General features: G+C 32.1%; 3 protein-coding genes across 14 annotated transcripts in view; 2 read left to right on the plus strand and 1 right to left on the minus strand.

The window, feature by feature from the left end:
* The window catches only part of LOC127700504 (uncharacterized protein YfbL-like), a 323,855-nt gene that overhangs the window by 119,149 nt on the left and 184,227 nt on the right, over positions 1–20,479 (minus strand). The window lies entirely within an intron of this gene.
* Positions 1–20,479, plus strand: part of LOC127700500 (uncharacterized) — a 245,133-nt gene that overhangs the window by 17,321 nt on the left and 207,333 nt on the right. Inside the window, exon 8 of one of the 2 annotated variants that reach the window (XM_052203994.1) lies at positions 388–414. The exons of the other annotated variant lie outside the window; for it this stretch is intronic. Coding sequence (XP_052059954.1) covers positions 388–414 — 27 coding nt within the window. The remainder of the gene's footprint in view (positions 1–387; positions 415–20,479) is intronic. 2 annotated transcript variants of the gene reach the window in all.
* Positions 7,428–20,479, plus strand: part of LOC127700502 (uncharacterized) — a 108,034-nt gene continuing 94,982 nt past the window's right edge. For 2 of the 5 annotated variants that reach the window (XM_052204001.1, XM_052204003.1), the window contains exons 1-4: positions 7,428–8,727; positions 12,061–12,276; positions 16,975–17,168; positions 18,610–18,718. In XM_052204001.1, the coding sequence (XP_052059961.1) occupies positions 12,144–12,276; positions 16,975–17,168; positions 18,610–18,718 (436 nt within the window). In that variant the 5' untranslated portion in view covers positions 7,428–8,727; positions 12,061–12,143. The remainder of the gene's footprint in view (positions 8,728–12,060; positions 12,277–16,974; positions 17,169–18,609; positions 18,719–20,479) is intronic. The other 3 variants (XR_007981605.1, XM_052204002.1, XM_052204000.1) reach the window with 2 other exon arrangements.

Here is a 20,479-nt window from a genome sequence, read left to right on the forward strand (position 1 = left end):
ATGTTTTAATGCAGTTTCACATTTAATAAATGAGGCTCGAAGTCTCGAAGGCTGCGAACAATTTCACATCACAGAAATCTCCGAAAGGACAATTAACATTGGACAATTAACACTGTTGATCATTTCGAAGATCTCTATAAGCTCGTTAACGATGAGAAAAATATAATTCCGTCTTCAACTTAATCAGGAAGACTTGACCTTAAGTTGGTTTTGTTGGGTTTTTTTTGTCATATAGTTCATCCAGTTGTTATAAAACCTAGGATCTCAATTTTGTTTTTATTTTGACCGTTCCTTGTGAAGGTAAATCACGATAAGCGCTTAGGACGCACAAAATTAATACTGCTCTGATATCATTCAACACTCAATCTTTGTAATTCCAATTTGTAGGTACAAAAGAAGACAGCAATTCAACAGGTATGACTGCAGCAGGCATTATTGGAATCATAATAGCGGTAATAGTTTTACAGCTACCCTTTATTGTGGCATATTTACTATGGAGGAGGAACAGATCCATTCCATATCAGAAGGATGAAGATGAAAATCCCACATACGGAAAAGGATAGCATTGCACTTTAAACTATTTCATTCTTATCAAAAATGAATATAAAAAACAAAAAAATACATTTAATATCATAAAATTGTTTAATAAGTTTTAATATTTATATCAGGATAATGAGATCTTTTTTATATTTATTTATTTATTTTTCGTATAATTTCTGTTCAGAATGGAGAAAGGAGAAATATAAATTCGTATTTTCCCTAGTGATCATTCCATTGATAAATTCGATGTAAAATGTCAACACTATTAACTTTAATGACAAAGTAAGTTCTTCGTGGTAAATTCAAATATATGGTCTTCTCTATTCAATATATTTGTTTTCTGTAAGTTATTAATATGGGATAACATTTGTACTTGATTGTACCATTTTGTTCCATGGAAAAACTGGATTCACTTATCATAATGGATGACGAAATTTAATAGATAACGGATAAAAATGGAATAAAAAAGTTCTATTTATGAAGATTTCTAAATAGTGAAAACTATTCCTATATTTTTCTTTCTATTTTGTTTCAGCTTTGATTGTTTTTAATGATAGTTAACCTGCTTGCTGATTTTATTTAATTTTTAAAGCCTTTATCTATATTTACATGTTGAAGATAGAACAGATGGCAGATCTTTGATTGTTTCTGTTAAATTTTTATCCAACTTTTATAGAATCGAACGATTTATAGCTTACACATTGTAAAGATACCTTTCTATTGTGAATGAGACTATGTTGCACCTGAGATCACCCCCAGTTTTTAGTCGTTAGTTTTCTATGTTGTGTTTTGTGTACTATTGTTTGTCTGTCTGTCTGTTGGTCTTTTTCTATTTTAGCCATGGCGTTGTCTGTTTATTTTTGACTTTTGAGCTTGAATGTCCCTCTGGTATCTTTCGCCTCTCTTGAGCCCTATAGATGTGTTTTGATTATTTCTGTCTGTTTTGTTTGTTGACGTATACCCTACATTATCTTTTTTTCAAAGATAGTAGAGCCTGTACACAAGGTGTGCAACAGAAGATCAGAATCCAAATGACATACACAAACACGGTAGCTGTCAAACTCCGAGAGAGTGACGACACCCCTTCTAATGCTGAACTTATACGGATAAGTCAGTGTTGTGTAGAACAGACGACGTTACCACTATTTCAGAATTCGGATATCTGTACGGATAAGCAAGTACAGACGAATTCGAATAGAGGACATAAAAAATAAAACTGAGCGATACAATTCCCAATAGCAAACAGAGATGGAGCGATATCATTCTGCATGTTGACCAGATTGTGACGACGGTTTTAAACTTTTGTAATGAAGGTCGTTAGTGGTGATAGTTTAGAATAGAAATGCGCTACTTATAAGCATATGTCCTCTCAAGAAAGTAACTTTTATAAGTTTGTTAATTAAAACATAATTTAATTTGTATTCTTTTCAAACTGTTTTTTTGGGATGTATAAATACATATCCACGTTCATTTTCTATATAGAGATTACTCTATCTATATATTACATTATACATATTTATTAACAGGTTAACTCCTAACTATCATACTGCCTGTCGATACTTTTAATTTGGCATTGTACAAGTCATGTCTTCTTTGACTGTCCATAACGTTAAAACACTAATTCCCTGGGATGTGTTTTTGTTCATTTTAGTCTCTGATCCATGATATTTTCTATTATTAATTGTTTTTGGTTTTTAACTAGCTTTCTGTAACTGCGAGTACTCACAAATCGTACTTTCGTGATTATTTGACCTGTTAATACAATTTGTAATGTATTTTTGTTATTTAATGTTTACTTGTTCAGTGTTATATCTAGTCTCACTATTTTTAATATATACCACTTTGATAAGTGTTTAGTATGACGATAAATTTTCACTTTCGTCCTCGTATTAGGAACAACAAAATTATTTATTTCTTAAAAAATATTTCAGTACTCCATGTATACCTTACAACAAACTTATTTTTATTTACCTGTGTACGTTATTTTATTTGGCGGCATTTTGTCCAAGGTTATGGTTGTCTTTCTGATATTGTTTTAAATCTAATCCCCTTGTTTTATTTATTTTGTATTTATATTGTGTCATAGATCAAATTTATTCGTTCAGTGTATGTTCACTTGTTTTTGTTAGTATGTCTTTTGATTGAGTTAAGCGATTATAATTGATATTTTATAGTGTGTCTTTCTATGTTGTGATGTTACACTATTGTTTCAGGTAGGGTGATGGTTTGCGCCTAGTAAAACGTTTAAACCCGCTGCATTTGTTTGCACCTGCCTAAGTCAGGAACCTGATGTTCAGTGGTTGTCATTTGTTGATGTGGTTCCTAAGTGTTTCTCGTTCTCGTTTTTTTATATAGATTAGACCGTTGGTTTTCCTTTTTGAATGGTTTTACACTAGTCATTATATAGCTTGCAGTTCGGTGTGAGCCAAGGCTTCGTGTTGAAGGCCGTACTTTGACCTATAATGGTTTACTTTTACAAATTGTGACTTGGATGGAGAGTTGTCTCATTGGCACTCATACCACATCTTCCTATATCTATAATCTACAATGAGGTAAACCAGCTGTAAAATAAATTATACGCATGCCTGTGATGTACAAATGTACATGTATATAAAAAAATAACAATTATCAAAGGCAATCAACTTTTGTCAGTTTTTAGGATTTTGATTGGGAAAAAACCGATTAAACAATTAATTTAAATAGCAAAAACGACATTTTACTAAACTAGTATTTAGTATTTTGGATAAATTTCCCAAAATTAGTAATAAAGAAAGGAATAAGACTATTTTGGTCACCAAAAATGTGATGTTATATTAGTCTACGCATGTGATTTCTTAAGTTAAAAGTAAAAAAGAAAAATATGCGTTTCACAATAAGAAAAAAACAACATACTTACAGTGCTATAAGCCCCTTTATTTCGGGAAAACATGAATAAAAATGACTGATAAAAATTCGATTATTTAGCTTTCTTTCTAATCATTTAATAGTGTTTTTTCCGATATAAGCTTTGTGTTAGTCAACGATGGTATAATCAGACCAGTAGCCAGTACTTCGGTTCTAGTATCAAGATACGGATATTGTGTTGTTTAAAGGACAAGGTTCACTTTAGGCCAAACATGGCCTTGAAATTCAACTTTATCATGAAATATCAAAATGGCCATAATTTGGTTCTTAAATGGAACTATTTCAAAAGCCTTCTTACTACTAGGTTTAACAATTCTCTCTTGATTAGAGTACGTTCTAGGCTTGAAAGTCAACACATTTTTATATAATGTCAAATGATGATGATTTTGTGCATTTTTTGGAACTTAAAGCTTGAGGATACCCTTGGCAGCCACCAAGGATCCAAAATATTCTGTTGCCAAAAGTTGCCAATAATTGCATTGAATTCCTGATGTTATAACACAAGTAATGCATTTTTGAGGGGTAAATTCTTCGTCATCTTTAATGTGATGTACCAAAAAGAAGTTATTTTGTATTAATAGTTATGTCACAACTATTATTATGTGAAATTTGTAGTATTTTGGCCGGATTAAAAAAACATCAAATTCTTAGCAATTTTAACCTTTCGTGAACTGACTCCTTTGTTGTTACAAAATTTTGGATATTGTTTTAAAATAAGGAATATATCTCCCTCATGCAAAGCTTTGATTAATTGCCCGGTTTTGGCTTTACTTTTTCTCCATTTTGGTTTTTTGAGCCTAACGTTTTTTTTCATAAGTTTTCGATTTTCAAATATTTTGGCCTCCGTCATCATCACTAACGAGACATTTATTGTCGAAATACGCATCAGGGGCAGAAAAATTTGTACCGTTGATGTTACCTTATTGTAGTGATTTGATATATATTTTATTCATATTTTGGAAGAATAATATTATAAAACAGTATCATGATTATGTCGGAAAAGTATTTTAAAGTCCTTGAATTTTAATGGTATCAAGCTACTTTAAGAATGTCTTCAAGCTATTACAGTCCAAACGACGACCAGTTAATTAGCGTAGCTACTTCTGAAAGATGCGTCCCCGAGTTGATTCGGTAATTTCAAAACAAAACTCTTGAATCGAATGAAATGTATGGCACCAAATTGCGTCATAATGTGTTGCATGAAATTTTGAGGCCCTCTTTTATTTGCGGACTACTCTAGATCTGAAACTTAAGAGAAGTTATTAATATAAATTCGTTAAGAACTTTTTATTTCAATGTCAACAAAGAACAAAAAAGCATTACGAAGAGAGTGAAATGTAAATTAGTAAGGCGAAGGGAAAACAAATGAAACAGAAATCAACAAAAAAACTATAATGCTTAAGATATACCGTTTTCATAGAACTAATCAGTATAACAAAATCCTTGAAATCAGTTATCTTATACTGATTTTAATGAAAAAATGGGATAAGAACGCAGTCATGTAGACACAATGTAAATCAATAATAACATTCAAAAAAAGTAATAAATAAGATAACACGTATGTTTTAAATATCAAATGGTTTTTGCAAAAAGGTCAAGATTAAAAGATTTACAACAACCTTTGTCAATGAGTTTATGTAGCCGAATCATAGACGGATATCAACAATAATTGTACGGTGACATTTTTATTATTTGATAAATATCACATTGAATTGGTTTCATTTTCACTACCTAGGGCATTGCACCTACATATAAAATTTTATAAATCAACAATTACACTTAACAGACTGCTCTAAGAAAAAACTGTTTTAAAGACTGTAAACAAATATAAATGTCTACTTATGGTTTCTGTAAATGTTAAACGTTCATTTGATATTGAAAGTAAGCAATATCGGTGAAGTACGAGGTAGTGCTAATCTGACCCATATTCATTTTTACATTTGGGACTATTTTCAGAAAATCTCTCCAACTTAACTAAAATTTATTACATCATAGCTTCATGTTTGCACTTTGACGTTTTATAATACTATGCCGTTTTTTGAAGATGTAACAAATTAAAACTAGTAAATGAATATTAGTTTGAAACGGTCATTTTGATATTAACATCATCTGAAAGTCTGAACAATAAATTATTCAGTCTATTGGTCAATTCCCAGACTTATCCACTTCGGTAAAATCAGTACTGTTTAGACAATTCGCTTGCAGTCATCTGCTTTTGAATGAATGTCCAAAAGTTTTAATCGATTTTAGAAAACATTATCAGAAAGATATTTCAATCCAAAATCAAAATTTGTTTTTAAATCAGGATATGCAATACATTTAAAATTTATTTTGTTCCAAATGCCCTTCAATGTAAAACTTCACAAAATTATGTCAACTTTGCATTGATATATAAATTAAGTTTATTCAGCAAGACGGCTTAATAAATTTTATTTTATAGATATATGTTAAGTGATTACGTGAAACATCACTTTGGTATACCAGTTAGACTGTTAAACATTCGAATTCCACAAAGTTTTATCAACACTTCGAATTTGACCCTTTCTGGGTAAGAAAAATAAAGCAGACATTGGCCATAATTCTTTCATGTCTTTCAGTCTAGTTTTTTTTTATGGCGCATTATGTTATTTCGAAAATATGTCTGTTAGCTGTAAATGTTTACAGAGACTCAAGCGGGCTTAACAACCATCAAATACCCCTCTTACAAAATGTATTCTTTTTCGAATAAGATATGTGTGTAATTTTGTGTTATTTGTTGGACTCCGGATGACGTCCGGTATCTTATAGACGTCGGTTCTCCAAATCGGAGTCCTGATAAACATTACAAATTCATATCGGTGTACTATATTTTTATTGTCTACCGTCAATAAATTTGCGTAAAGTACTACCAGTGGAAAGTTCAATCGGACTCTCATCTTACTTTCAACCGCTACTTTTCTTATACATTTTTGGCTTTCAATTATTCGGTTTAAAGCGTTTCTGATGAAGGTAAATCCAGAAATCCAGAAAGTGCTTTGGACACAAGCAATTTATTCAGTGGTGTTTACATTTCTTATCGACACCCAATGATTTTTTAATTCATTTCTAGTTTGATTTATATTTCAGTTCCATTTGGAGTTTTTTGTTTTTGTATTATTTTATCGAAATAAAATAAAAGACAAATCATAAAGTGGTGACAAAACAACAAAGGAAACAATCCCTCAAACCCAAATATAAAGAAATTTCAACAAAATTTAGGGACGAATATGGTATAAATGACATGCTTAAGACAAATCCGACGACATAATCGTATACAATATTTCATGAAGCGCATTTTGTACTGGATGGCATCTGTCGTCAATTTCATAATGTACTGTCGGAGTTGTGATGGAGTATATCATGTAACGCTACTTTTGATGGAATAGTGCCTACAGTCAATTCAAAGGTTGGCGGTAAGAGATTTTGGCAACAACCTAAGACAATCGCGGTCGTCGATTCCAGATGTCACTTCTGTAGGAGGTTTCCCCCTCATCCGAGTTATCACCAGCCCAGTAGTCAGCACTTCTGTGGTGACATGAATTATTATTGGTATGGTGACTGATCATAATTATAAATTATCTGTTGAATTTTTCAATAAACTAAGGATTTTCAACCTCTGGAATAGATTATCTTTGCTGTATTTGTTAAAACTTTTCGTAATATATCGCTCTTATGCTCTTTAATTTCGTACTTTATTAGGCCTTTTTAACTTTTTGGTTCGAGCATCACTGATACGTCTTTTGTAGACGAAACGCGAATCTGACGTACAAAATTTAAATCCGGGTATCTATGATGAGTTTATTTACAACCACTGGGTCGATGCTACTGATGTTGAAGGTTTTCTCCCACAGGGTATCACCAGCCCTTTGTTAGCTATCATTCATGTTAAGTTTGATGTGTGCATGTTATTTTACTTTATCAATAAAAATTATACAAACATCTTAGGAGGAAGAATATGCCTTCAAATATGTTTACATATGTCAGCACTTCTGTGTTGACAAGAATTATCATTGATATGGTCATAATTATAAATTAAATTAACTGTTTACAAAACTTTGAATTTTTCGAAATACTTAGGATTTTCTACCCCAGGAATAGATTACATTAGCTGTATTTTGTACTTTATTTTGTCTTTTTAACTTAAGCATCACGGTCGAATCTTTCTTAAACGAAGGGAGCATCTGGCGTTCAAAATTTTGATCCGGGAATCTGTGATATGTATATTTCCAGGATATTTCAAATATTTGTTCTTTAAATTTTATGTATTTCAATTGCTGTATTGTGGGTATGTCGATCGCAAATATCCGTTTTGCTGGCTCGACTCTCAGTCTCATATAAAACTTTGCCCCCGTCAAGTTGAAGTTTTCAGCTCTTCAATACGGTACTGTTATTCCTTTATTATATGGACATTTATATTTTGCGTATTCAAAAGCTGTTTTCTTTCACTTTCATCATTTCATTGATGCTAAAGTTTTGTCGCATTTTGTACTTTTCTCTCTCTACTTTCATTGTATGCACAATGTTCCATTTCATTTGTGTTTATGAATTTATAAATTATGTAACACCTGTGATCCATCTATACCGTGAAGCAATTTTTCAAGTCACGCTTTAAAAAATTCAGCAAAATACAAGTCTTTTTACCAATTTGCAATGTAAAATGCTAGTTTAGTCTACATAAGACTCATAAATGGCGCTCGAATCAAATTACATGTCTTGTTGACTAAAATATTTCTAATCGTCTTATTCTTCATTTTTTGCCTCGATGTCTGTTTTCTCCTTATTTTGGCTAGGTACCATTCCCCCTTTTTTTGCATATTTCAGAAAATGTGAAAGGCCGGTGATCCATAGGTAACGTATACGTCGTTTTTGGGGGAAATTAACTGTTTTATGTTTTCTATACACGACAAAATCTTTCGAAAACAGTAAACTTTCTCTCCAAATTGCACCGATTATATGTTTGATTTTACTTTTTTTGCGTGCTCTTACTTGACCGAGTACCAGGATGTCCTACCACAGAAAAGGTAACCTGTCGAAAAACTGTAAAATCCGGAGTCGAAAGTTTGTAATATGAAAATAGTCTATTCAGGTCGGTCGATTTTCCAAAAATCTGAAATTGACATCTCCAAGGTCAAATAACTATACTGAATCTATTTATAAATGGTTTGGACACGCTTAGACACTTTTGTGTTTTGTTTACTGTTATAAATATCATTAGAATGGGGATTTCAATATTTCTTCATTATGTAATTAATTTGTTGTTCAGTTGTAAGTATAATTTATGTAATGTACATAGAGTCTTTTTTATTGATAAGTAATTGCTAACTTAAAATGTTTTTAATGATTTACATGTTTTTGAAGCTATCTTTCATGTTAAGTTTAATGTGTGCATGTTATGAGAATAAAAATCAATAGCATCAACCTGTCTGCTGTGTACTGTCTAATTAGTGAATTGAAAACAAATTTTTAATCTTCGGAGACTTATTTTTTCGACTATATTTCCTCCCCTGGCCGAATACGATGCGACAATAACATCAAGGTTATATATATATAAAATAAGTATATGTTGTCTCAATATGGAAAATTTAAGCAAATTTTAAAGTTTTAGAAATATGTAAAATGTGAAGCGTCGATGGATATATGTCCTTAATATGCCTTGATATTTTGTAGAGTAAAGTAAGTGATTTAATTTGATATTAGACCGTCAAATGAAATACATTTTATTGTTTAGGATTCAAAATTAAACAATTATTTAAAACAGAAAATATGTATAAAAAAGAGATAAGTGACCCCTTCAAATTTTCACAGTTTTAACGTTCTCGTTGTCTCCGAATAATTCCACCAACCAATAAACATGGAGCTGGATCTGCTTACCCACTCCTGGAGCACCTGAGATCACCCCCAGTATTTCGTGGGGTTCGTGTTGCTCAGTCTTTAGTTTTCTATGTTGTGTTTTGTGTACTATTGTTTGTCTGTTGGCCTTTTTCTTGTTTAGCCATGTCTTTGTCAGTTTATTTTTGACTTATGAGTTTGAATGTCATTCAGTATCTTTCGCCTCTCTTTTGCAAGGATATGTGCCAAAATTATGTCAGACAAAATAAAAATTTCTTGTTATCACTTATAATTCGGGAGAGAGGGGATATCGAGTGTCATTTCAATCCTTTTTCGAATGTGTCATGTTTTTCCTTAGTTCATAAGTTGAAAATCATTCATAATGTTTACATTTTCCCCTTAGAATACACTTAGTGACTCAGTGATGTATCAGTAAATAATTGGATTATTCTAGAGCAATACAATAGTAACTTATAATGTACAATTCACACTACATGTATACCATATATTGGTAGAAAAATTTGGCGTCAGTATTCACGTTTAAAAATTTTCTCACGCTTAACTGATCTGACCATTTATAAAGGTCAAAGGTCAGACGCAGATCCAGGCTTTGGTGTTAGATGTTAGAGGGTTGGGGTTGGGGGGCGCTCCTTAGAATGAGAACTAGAGGACTTTATTTTAACGCAAAATTGGCTTTAAATTTACCTTTATTACACATTTTGTTCTTTTTTTTTGGGGGGGGGGGGGGGGGGGTGGGGAGTGGGGGCAGGTACTCCCCGCTTGAATCCGTAACTGCTGGTAAATAAACGGGGCTTATTACATATTTCACTTAAATACAGAATAGATGTTATGAAGCTTAAATCTAGTACCTATTCCAAATTCCATATATTAAAATTGTTTGCATTGATTAAGATTGAAGATGAACCTTTTTGTGGCAAATTGTGCACCATCTTCATTTATACAACACAAACATATACTGCGTCCGCTTTTTTGTGTAGTGAATGAGAATTATTGTCAGTTGTACAATTAGTGAATAGGCAGGCGAAGAATGCAATGCCTTCACTGAAGTTACCAATCAATGGAGACCGTAGCTATGTTTTTTATTCACACAGGGAACATTTTGAGAATTCTATGCTGTTAGAAATTAGGCATTTCGCATTGTGTCAGAAAAGACAAATTTTCTTACATTGTAGAGAACGTGCTTACATAATTTTGACATACTATATTTGATTGTGTTATAAAATTTCAACTATTTTTCTTAAATTATTATTTATTGATTTATTTCTGTTATTTATTTAACCCGAAATCGTCTTTGTTAAGGGCGAAAATGTTCCTGAATATCAATTTAACCCAGGGCTTCCGCATTTTTTCATTGCATCTTAACACTGTCAGTGGGAAATCTAGTGTCAAAATATTACCTCCCCTGTAAACACTGAAAACTTGATCTTTTCAATGTTGGTTCCGTTATAACAAGGACACTATTAGTTATAAATTCACAAGAAAATGTGCTGGTAAATAGTAACAATAAAAAAGATTAGAAATCAAAACAAAATTTCCATATTAAGTTATCATTTCCCTCTTTAAATAGCAAACGACGAGTACAATGCTATAGAAGCTTTGTGTAAAATTGGGTTAAAATACTAAAAAAATTCATGGAGTACCAGCTTCAATGTATGTTTCTACTGCCTGTATACCTCTCTGGAACATGCCAATTATCCGCATATGTATCATATGTACATTTTGGTTCAGTGGTACTGATGGCATTTAAAGCAGCCCTCTTTTCCATATATTGACATCGGGGCTTTTTATTCCTTAATTATTGGGGTTTGTTCATTGTTCAAGTGGCAATAAGCATTGTGTCTAAGTTTCATAACATTTGATTGAGGCAAATAAAGTTAGAGTGCGGAAACTACAAATTTGCCAATTTTTCAATTGATAAAAGGGCCTTACTCAAATATTTTCTATATAGTAAAATAGTCTAAAAGTAAGTCATTGTCCTCTATCATTTTCAGTTTTTAGTTTCAATTTTTGGCTTAAAATTGGAGGGGGACAAAATAAGGAGTTTGCCCAAGGCTCCTACGGTTACATTTCATATTGGAGTCACAATCGATTGGGGAATGTCCCCCCCCTTTTTTATTCTTTAATTAAATTTAAGTAAAATTTCTTAATTTCTGAAGTAATTTACTTATTTCCTCCTTTTTAACGTATTCTTGCTTTTATCGTTTAATTTAACAATTAGAGTTGTATAACCGAAGCCCCTGTTTTCCAATTTTAAATAAATTCCAAAAATTGAATTTAAAAGGAGGGTTCAATCTAAGCGCCTGTGATTGGAGATCTTGTTGAATTCCGGAATTATGAGAAAGCACCTTAAAGAAGGGCCCGGAATCACATTTTTTTTAATGTAATTATTTTTACAATTTGAAAACATTATTAATTTTCATGAAAACATTCTCAAATACATTTGTCTAACTTATATCAGATGCCTTTCTGGTAGTTTTTAACGTTTGACATAGTTTTCATTTTATCAGCTTTATGCGTGAAACAGATTATAACGACATTCACCTTAACAGTTAAGGTTCATAACCTTTTGGCTAACATGGCCGTATTTACACCACACATTTTATTCTGAGTACAGACAAACCTGTGCACCTGGAAAAGTTGTAAGACATGGCAGGAACTAGATAATTAAATTTTAAATGCATTTTATGTTTCAGAAAATTATAAACTTTTCTTGATTTTGCTATTCATTTTTTTTTTTCATTTCTGCAGAAGGTGCCAAAATAAACTAAGTTGGGAAAGAGGTTTGAGAAGCTCCCCTCATATAATACATGTTGTGAGTAGTATTGATTTAAATGGACAATAGACATCTGCAAACAATAGGTGATTTAAACTGTGTAACTGAGTTGACCGTTTCTAACGAAACTCATGTCTTAGTTTATTTTACTATCTTCTGCAGACTGAAAAAAAATGCACATCAAAATCCAGGTAAGTTTTTAATCTTAGTAATCTGGGTGACTGTTTAAAAACAGGAGAACGATTTTCAACTTTCGTGCGTTTAACATTACATTTATATCTTATATAGGTAAACTATTGTAAATAAAATACATAATCAAGTATTTTGAAACGCACTTGGTTATTGTCATATATGTGTATACATGTTTATTTGAAATTCAATTGTGTGCTAGCCCTTTTGTTCGCCACTTAGGTGTTTGTGGACTATATGTCGGTCATGCGAGTGTCAAGAAGGGAGAAATACAAACTTTATTACAATCTATTATTGCTGCTGTTTGTGCATTTTTTTCTTATATATCACCTCACTTGCCATCTTATTGGTGTCTATTATTTATTAGCTACTAATCTGTCTGCATTCTCATATCAATTGAGGTCAATAACCGTGTCAACTGTAGAACGTGTATATTTACAGTGTTTATTGTTTACATTTATTTTTAGAATAGTTTGTAGTTGTGACATTTTTATGAAATTACTATATATGTATTGTGTGCTTTGTTTGGAGTTTTCTATTATACCGGTATTCATCGATTCTGGGCTATCCCACGACTTTATTCGATTTTATATAATTATTTTGGAAAATGTTGTTTGTGCTGTATTTAGACCTCTCTACGAAGAAATTTGTTTTGCATGAACACGTATAAAAATTGCGGTTTTTATCCAACGCAATCATAGGTTTGAACGTTGTTTTCAATTTTGACTTGTTTATATTTTTTCGTTTGGGCTTGTATTATATTTGCCTTCGGGTTTATATGATCCGTTCATCCTATTTTGACTCTTTCAAAATTCAAGAGTCTAACCTTATTGAGGTAAATTATATGGCTTTCCAAATACCGTTTCGATTCCTAACATCACTGAAGAGACAATAATTGTCGAAATCCGGCTATGGTGTACAAATTTTTGCACCTCATGTTTGCGGTATACCATCTTTTCCGCAAGTTTATTGTTTTTTGTTTGGTATTAATTTAATAATAAGATCAATTTTGTTACATCTTGTGATCCGTTTATTTGGCAATCGTCAATGGCAGTCAGCAGGGTTTAAGAACATCAGTTGTTCGACCTGATAGTCAAATGCGTTTTGTTAAAATATACTTTTCACTCATTTGGTCTTTTTGAAAATGTTGTTTGTGCTGTATTTAGACTCCTCTACCAAGAAATTTGTTTTGCATGCACACGTATAAAAATTGCGGATTATATCCAACGCAATCATAGGTGGTTTGAACTATGTTTTCAATTTAGACTTGTTCATATATATATATATATATATATTCAAGACACTTAACTTTATGAATGTATAAATTGAATTACATAAGTTAATGACAAAAGTGTCATCATCCGTTTAATTACAGACACGTGACTCCTTAACAACACAAATGAAAATCGTCAACAACTTGACTCGAATTTTGATGAAATAACAACATAAAATTATCAAAATTTGATAAAGGATACACAAAATCTGTCTGTTGTGTATACATAACTATTTTAATAACTAGAATCTCCCTTTGGAAAACCGGGTTATATTATGAGATTGGTTGTTGTTTGCTTAACATCCAGTGGCAAATATTTCATGCATATTTATGACGAGAGAAAAATAACAATTAATACAAAAGGTCATGTAATAGGCGGTCGACCGGGATGAAGGGCGAGAAATTTGGAATGCCACTGGAAATAAGGATATATTGGGTACGACAGAAATTTGGCCTTGACTCCTCAAAAGTTGTTGCAAGGGTTCTTAACGTGCAGAGAGCGTGGCATTCTCTCTACACGAAACATCGGATTAAACATCCCAAATATGACCGGGCGTGACTGCGAATTTATACGTCCCGCACAGCAAAAAGGACTTGATTTGACAATCGTTTTACTGCCGATCGGAAGAAGACCAAGGGATGACCATATTTCTATACACCAGTCAAAAAGAAAAATAATAAGAGACGCACCTATATTCTTATGAGACAGACTTTAAACAAGAGCTTCTCAATTAAAATGAAAATAACAGGGATTTATCTTAACTTTACTTCTGATTCGCTACATAGATGAATGACTCAGCGTTCATCGACTTGTGTTATTCAAATCTATATCAAAGAAATGAAATAACGATACCACAGGTACATTTAAGTTTGTATAACATTCAGAAATTGACTATGAGGGTCGTTTTACATCTAAAACTTTACGAAAATGCGATGATTTCAATTTTTCCATTGTGAACGTTCAATTTCAGTGAAGCGACATTCCAGCTGTGCCTGCACATTCAATATATATACGATACGATACGATAGGGCTTGCATTTCCTTTCCTTTTTTCTTGATAAATGGTTGCTGCTTGCAAGAACGCTGTTTTACCAAGGGTTTCGAATGGTAAAGTAGGATGCATCCCTATGAAGGTTTTACAGACCCTTTGTCTTGTTTTAATGGGTTCGTATTCTTAACAAAATTTATAACATAGCGTTCAGTAGAATATTCAAGTGCTATCTTTGTTGGCTTTCGTAAGCGCGGGGAAACATAATAGATTAATGTAGGATTTTTTGAGTTTTGAATTCTGAATTTTGAATTTTGAAATATGAATGATCCTTCTAGGCTTAAGAATGCCATTTTCAACATGATCTTCATAAATGTATAGATAAAGATATAAAAGGCGGAAAAATATGCAACTGCCAATATAAAAAGCATATCAAACAGGTCAAATTGGGTTTCATTTAAAAATAACCGTAACTGTATTCAATGAATTAAATTCTTCAAAAATTTTGTGCGTCTGGATTTACCGTCTTCATGGCGCCCAAACCTAAACATTTGAAAGCTAGTCATGCCTTCTGAGGACAGGATTAAGGTACCCTTCCCTTTTAAAGAACTTCCCTGCAACGTTTTAGGACCAAAATGTCAGCGTAACATTTAAAATTAACAATTTAGGGAAATGGGTTAGTGTTCAGGAAAATAATATATTCGTTTTCCCTGTTGTTTTTTTTTATCCGTGAAATTTTGAGCAGTCAGGTGAAGACAACAATACTGATTCAGTTATGATGAATAGTTGGCTAGTTGTCGTATTTGATTTATACTGAGGATTTTATGCACCAGCTCTTGACGAAACAACTTAACAAGTTAAATTTCAAAACACTACTGGAGACCGCTAAAACTGACAGAGAGACCTTTTTGATTTACAATGTCAACATACATAAAATGAAGTTACGCTATACAGAACCCGACAACGTTCATGTCATTCTTGGTACCGAGGACCAAAAGTGGCACATTTATATTCAAAATTGATGAAAATAAAAGAAAGAAGGTTCAGATCTTCCGAAAATGTTGACTAGGCCTACCTGATTTCTTCTACATTAAATTTGAATATAGGAAGGCAAGACATAGATACAGATTCAGTCGAGAGTAATTGTGTATGAAGGGCGAGCTTGATACTCAAAAGATACTTTAAAAGGCTACCTTAGACCAATAACATTGACAGTGAGACGAACCGTTCTGAAGTTTCAATGTCGATATAATTCCTTCGTAAATATCAAGGACAAAAATTTTACAAAGATTACTCCTGAATGAATCGGTGTATATTATCTATAGGCTTTTCTTGAAGATTGAAAGATCTGCTAGATTCATCCAGCATTTTGTTGCCTGAGCTCTTACCTTTATTTTTCGACGATTTTAGATATGACCGTCCTTATAAATTATGAAGAGTTGGACAATCCTGTTGATAAGATCAGTATCTAAACATTTTCGGCTTAATGCATAATTATTCATACATAGTTCTATGTTTTGTCTTGTTTTGTTTTTATTTCAAATGAATGCCAACTGACATCCTTCTTCTGTCTTTTCCATAGTTATATACTGTGTGCATGTTACTAGAGTGTCAGTAGTTTTGTAATTATAATTGTATAGTATTGATAGATTGGGACACTGATAAGGAAAGAATTGTGATATAAGTAAGTGTTCATATTGAGAGATGATTGTGTAGGGATAATAAAAAAAGATTACCTAAATATGTTTTCATTTATATTTACAGATTCAAATATGATAACCAAATTCTTCAATTAATAAAGTACTATTATTTTTTAAAGTTTTGATCAAAGTTAGATACTGAATACTAGTGTGGAACCAGATGCTAGCGGCTGTTTGGGAATTGAATATCGAATATTATCTTACTTCCTATACATTTCTAAGAATATGATTGGTTAAAAGCAACCGCGTGGAGACCGTGTATATTCCATATTGGGTTAGTACGCGGGACTTATTTCAATACACGGTTATTAGTGGTGTTTCCTACCTTTATAAAAACAACACGGTGTTGAGGAAAATTCTTCAAGGTTTCAACAGACGAAGAAATTGATAATGAACGATTGAAATAAATTCATAAAACACATTTAAAGCTAACAAGTTGTTATTGTTGGCATTTTTTTGTGTATAGACGAATGGAAGTAGGTTCTTAATACTAACGGTATTGAATACTTGATCACTTTGATATGCTAGTAGTCTAAATACCACATGTTAAGATAGTTGGTAAGACACATTCGTTACGTAGTTTGCTAGTGACCTAATACGATATATATGGGGTCAGTAAATTCCATATATATCGTATTGGGTAACTAGCACACTACGTAACTAATAATATTCATCGTCTGTTTTTCCATATTCTTACATTTAGAATATAACCCTGTTATATAAATTATTTATATTACAGTGCATTGTGTAAAGTCTGCTGATACACAGTATATGAAGAAATCGATCCGGAGTTACTTTTCGGATACCAGACATCACGATCCTATATACAAAGACTATAAGTATGCCGCAAAAGAATATATTTATGAAGAATTCTTGAGATATGGACTACGAACTGAATATCATACATTTCAGGAAGCTTCTGTATCCACTACTGTAAGTTATAATATAACGGTTTGAAGACTGGAGGGTTGTGTCTATGTTGCAGAAAATAGAGTTACGTCTGGAATGTAGATCATCGTTTATGTACCCAATATTTGATTATGGCAATTCTATGCTCGCAAAAATCGCAAACATATAAGCAACTAATTCAACGATTTAATAAACAAAAAAATGAGAGTATCTGTGTTCACATATTCTTCATATCTATGCCAAGTCAATTTGCATTTATTCGTACTATAGTTTACCAAAACGTTGTAAAGGTTGTTACTAAAATTGAAGTTTGAAAATATCCTTGAAAACATTAAGATACGATATCAATCGCTGGGTGTAGGAATACGTATCTCAAAACACAATAACATGCTATTTAAAACCAAGTCAATATACCGAAATCTTTTATATATATGGAAATGAATGCACAGCTACTAGTATTTAAATCTTTAAAAAAAAACTATGTATTCTTCAGCACAATCAAAACTGTTTGTCTTTTGTGACCGAAATTGTAATGCCTTCTTATTAAATAATTATCATTGAACAGTGGCATGTAAAGGATAGATAAATACAATATACATATTGTTGATTACTCTAAAATCTTTATGTTTGGGTTAAGTTAAGCTAAGATCTTAAGCTATCTCTCTCTCTCTTAAGAAAAAAAATCAAACAAAACTTATAAAAAAGAAGATAAAGTAATCTATCAGACATTTCAAACGCCACCTATTGCAAAATTATATATTATGAATAAAAGGAGATGCCGACTAAACGCGAATTAGACAGCAGTCAAACGATACACAAATAATCACAAGACATTTAAAGGTTAACATTCAGACTTTATATATAGCAAATCGTATAAAAATAAGACGATGTGGTATCATTGACAATGTGACAACTCTCCACAAGAGACTAGATGACATAGAAATTAACATCTATAGGTCACCGTACGGGTTCAACAATGAGCAGTCTCATACCGAATAGTTAGCTATAAAAGACCCCGAAATGAGATTTGTTAAACAATTCAAACGAGAAACCTATCGACCTGATTTAGGTACAAAACAATAAACGAAAACAAAGATGATATATGAGAACAAACGACAACCACTGAATTACAGGCTTCTCACTTGGGACAGGCACATACAGAATATAGTGGGTTTAAAATTGTTTGCATGTGCCAAACCCTCCCTCTAACCTAGGACATTGGTGTAACAGTACAACATAAGAAAAAACTATAAAAATCACTTGAAAAGGGCTTTGTTCGTTTGATCGATACAAAGCAAACAAAAAACTAACACAAACAAAAAAGACACAAAGTACAGATCGGAGAGGACGAGCATTTACTCATTTACTTCACTCTCTATATCGCGTCCAGTAAGGAAAAAGTTGTAAGTAAATTTAATATTTGTCTGAAATTAAATATTGAGCAAATGAACGTACATTTTTCTAGGATTATTTCCAATCAGTTATCGGTATATCAAGAGGCGTTAACTTTGGAACAGCAAATGACCGGATTATTGGACTAGGTGCACATTACGATACAGTTAGAGAAACCAAAGGTAACAATTGCGAAAAAAAAGTATACTACCACAAGTGATTATCGCGATACATATTTTTTTCAAACAGTGTATAAGACATTACCCATCAATCCATATTGTCAGCTAGATCCCTTTCTTTATTAATACGCATCAAATACATATTCCTTATGATTCCTTTCACATAGTCTTTATTTTAAAAAGAACTTAACCCCATCTCGTAAACTTATTTTGGAAAGCGTTAAATGTACTTCAGTCATAAAGTTATTTTCAACTTCTTTTAAGCTTTCTACTAGGCACTACGCGCGGTTAACATAATGCCAATAAACATATTTCATTGATGTGAAAAACAATACATAGAAAATAATGAATATAGAATGCAATAGCAGAAGTGATTCAATTGCTGCATTTGTAAAAAGATAAAGTTGTTTCGTCAAGAGCTAAATTTCAGTAAAAATGTTAAGTAAAGAAATAATTGAATTATCGTTATCTAAACCACCTGAAGATAAATTAATACAACTTAAAAGCAGAAAGCAATGTCATCGCCTGTATATTCTTGCTGTTTGAAAAATCTTAGAGTGGCTATTAAAGATAAAGTCATCATAGGATTGCAAATTTTGTACGCCAGACGCATGTTTCGTTTACAAAAGACTCATCAGTGACGCTCGAATAAAAAATGTTAAAAGGCCAAATAAAGTACGAAGCATAAGTTCAGGCGCTACATTGAAGAATTATGACATTTAAGAATGTAAGATTATTCAACAAGCAATAATTCAAGTTTGTGTAGAAATAATGTATAAAGAGGTAGGGGCCAATTTCCCCTGAATGTGAATCACTCGCACTGGAGTTTGAATATTACAGAATCTATATCATATGCCTAAAACATATTTTTAAAAATTCGCATATCTCAGTAAGATAAGAATTTTATTCATCACTACACGTTGAAGGCATTTTGATACAAAATTATCAATTTTACATGTTTATGTTAAAGTTTGCATCGAAGGATGTCACTAACCAAACGGTATTAATGTGTATCCGAAAGAAAATATGTAGTTTAACTTCCAAAAAAAATATGATTTGGGTAAAAAATATTCCTTTTATACATATATATAAATACTCAAAATTTGCCAAAACCTGTTAAAATTGCAGTTTTGGACTACCTTAATGAGCAAAAACAATACCATATATAGTAAGCTATACAAGGCACCAAATGACAAATGGGAAACAAGTCAAACAAGAAAACTAACGGCCTGATTTATTTACAAAATTATAAACGAAAAACAAATATGATGAACAGCAACAAATAACAACCGCTGAATTGCAGGCTCCTGACATTGGCAGGCACATACAGAACGTGGCGTGGTTAAGACATGCTTGTGGGCATCAAACCCTTCCCCTAACATGGGACAGTGGTGTTACAGTACAACATCAAAACAAACTATGAAAATCAGTTGAAAAGTGCTTAACTCATCAGTTCGATTAAATGCACAAATAATCCAAAAAATTTCCAAAAAAACAGAGTACAGATCTGAGAGTTCTCGCAGTTGCTGGAAGCTAGTTCAGAGCCAAAAACAACTAATGATGTATCTAAGACTTAAATATCAGACAATACACACACAACATCCAATGAATTTAGTGTAAAGACGTCAATAACAGTCAGAGAAAAACATTATCTTTTGCAATGCCAAAATATAGCTACAGATGATTGTAGGACTGTGAATGTATGTGTATAACAATAATATTTAGTTTGGTTTTAATTTACTTATGACAAAATCAATATCCATA

This window comes from Mytilus californianus, unplaced genomic scaffold, assembly GCF_021869535.1.
Source record: "Mytilus californianus isolate M0D057914Y unplaced genomic scaffold, xbMytCali1.0.p SCAF_5, whole genome shotgun sequence".
Taxonomy (NCBI): domain Eukaryota; kingdom Metazoa; phylum Mollusca; class Bivalvia; order Mytilida; family Mytilidae; genus Mytilus; species Mytilus californianus.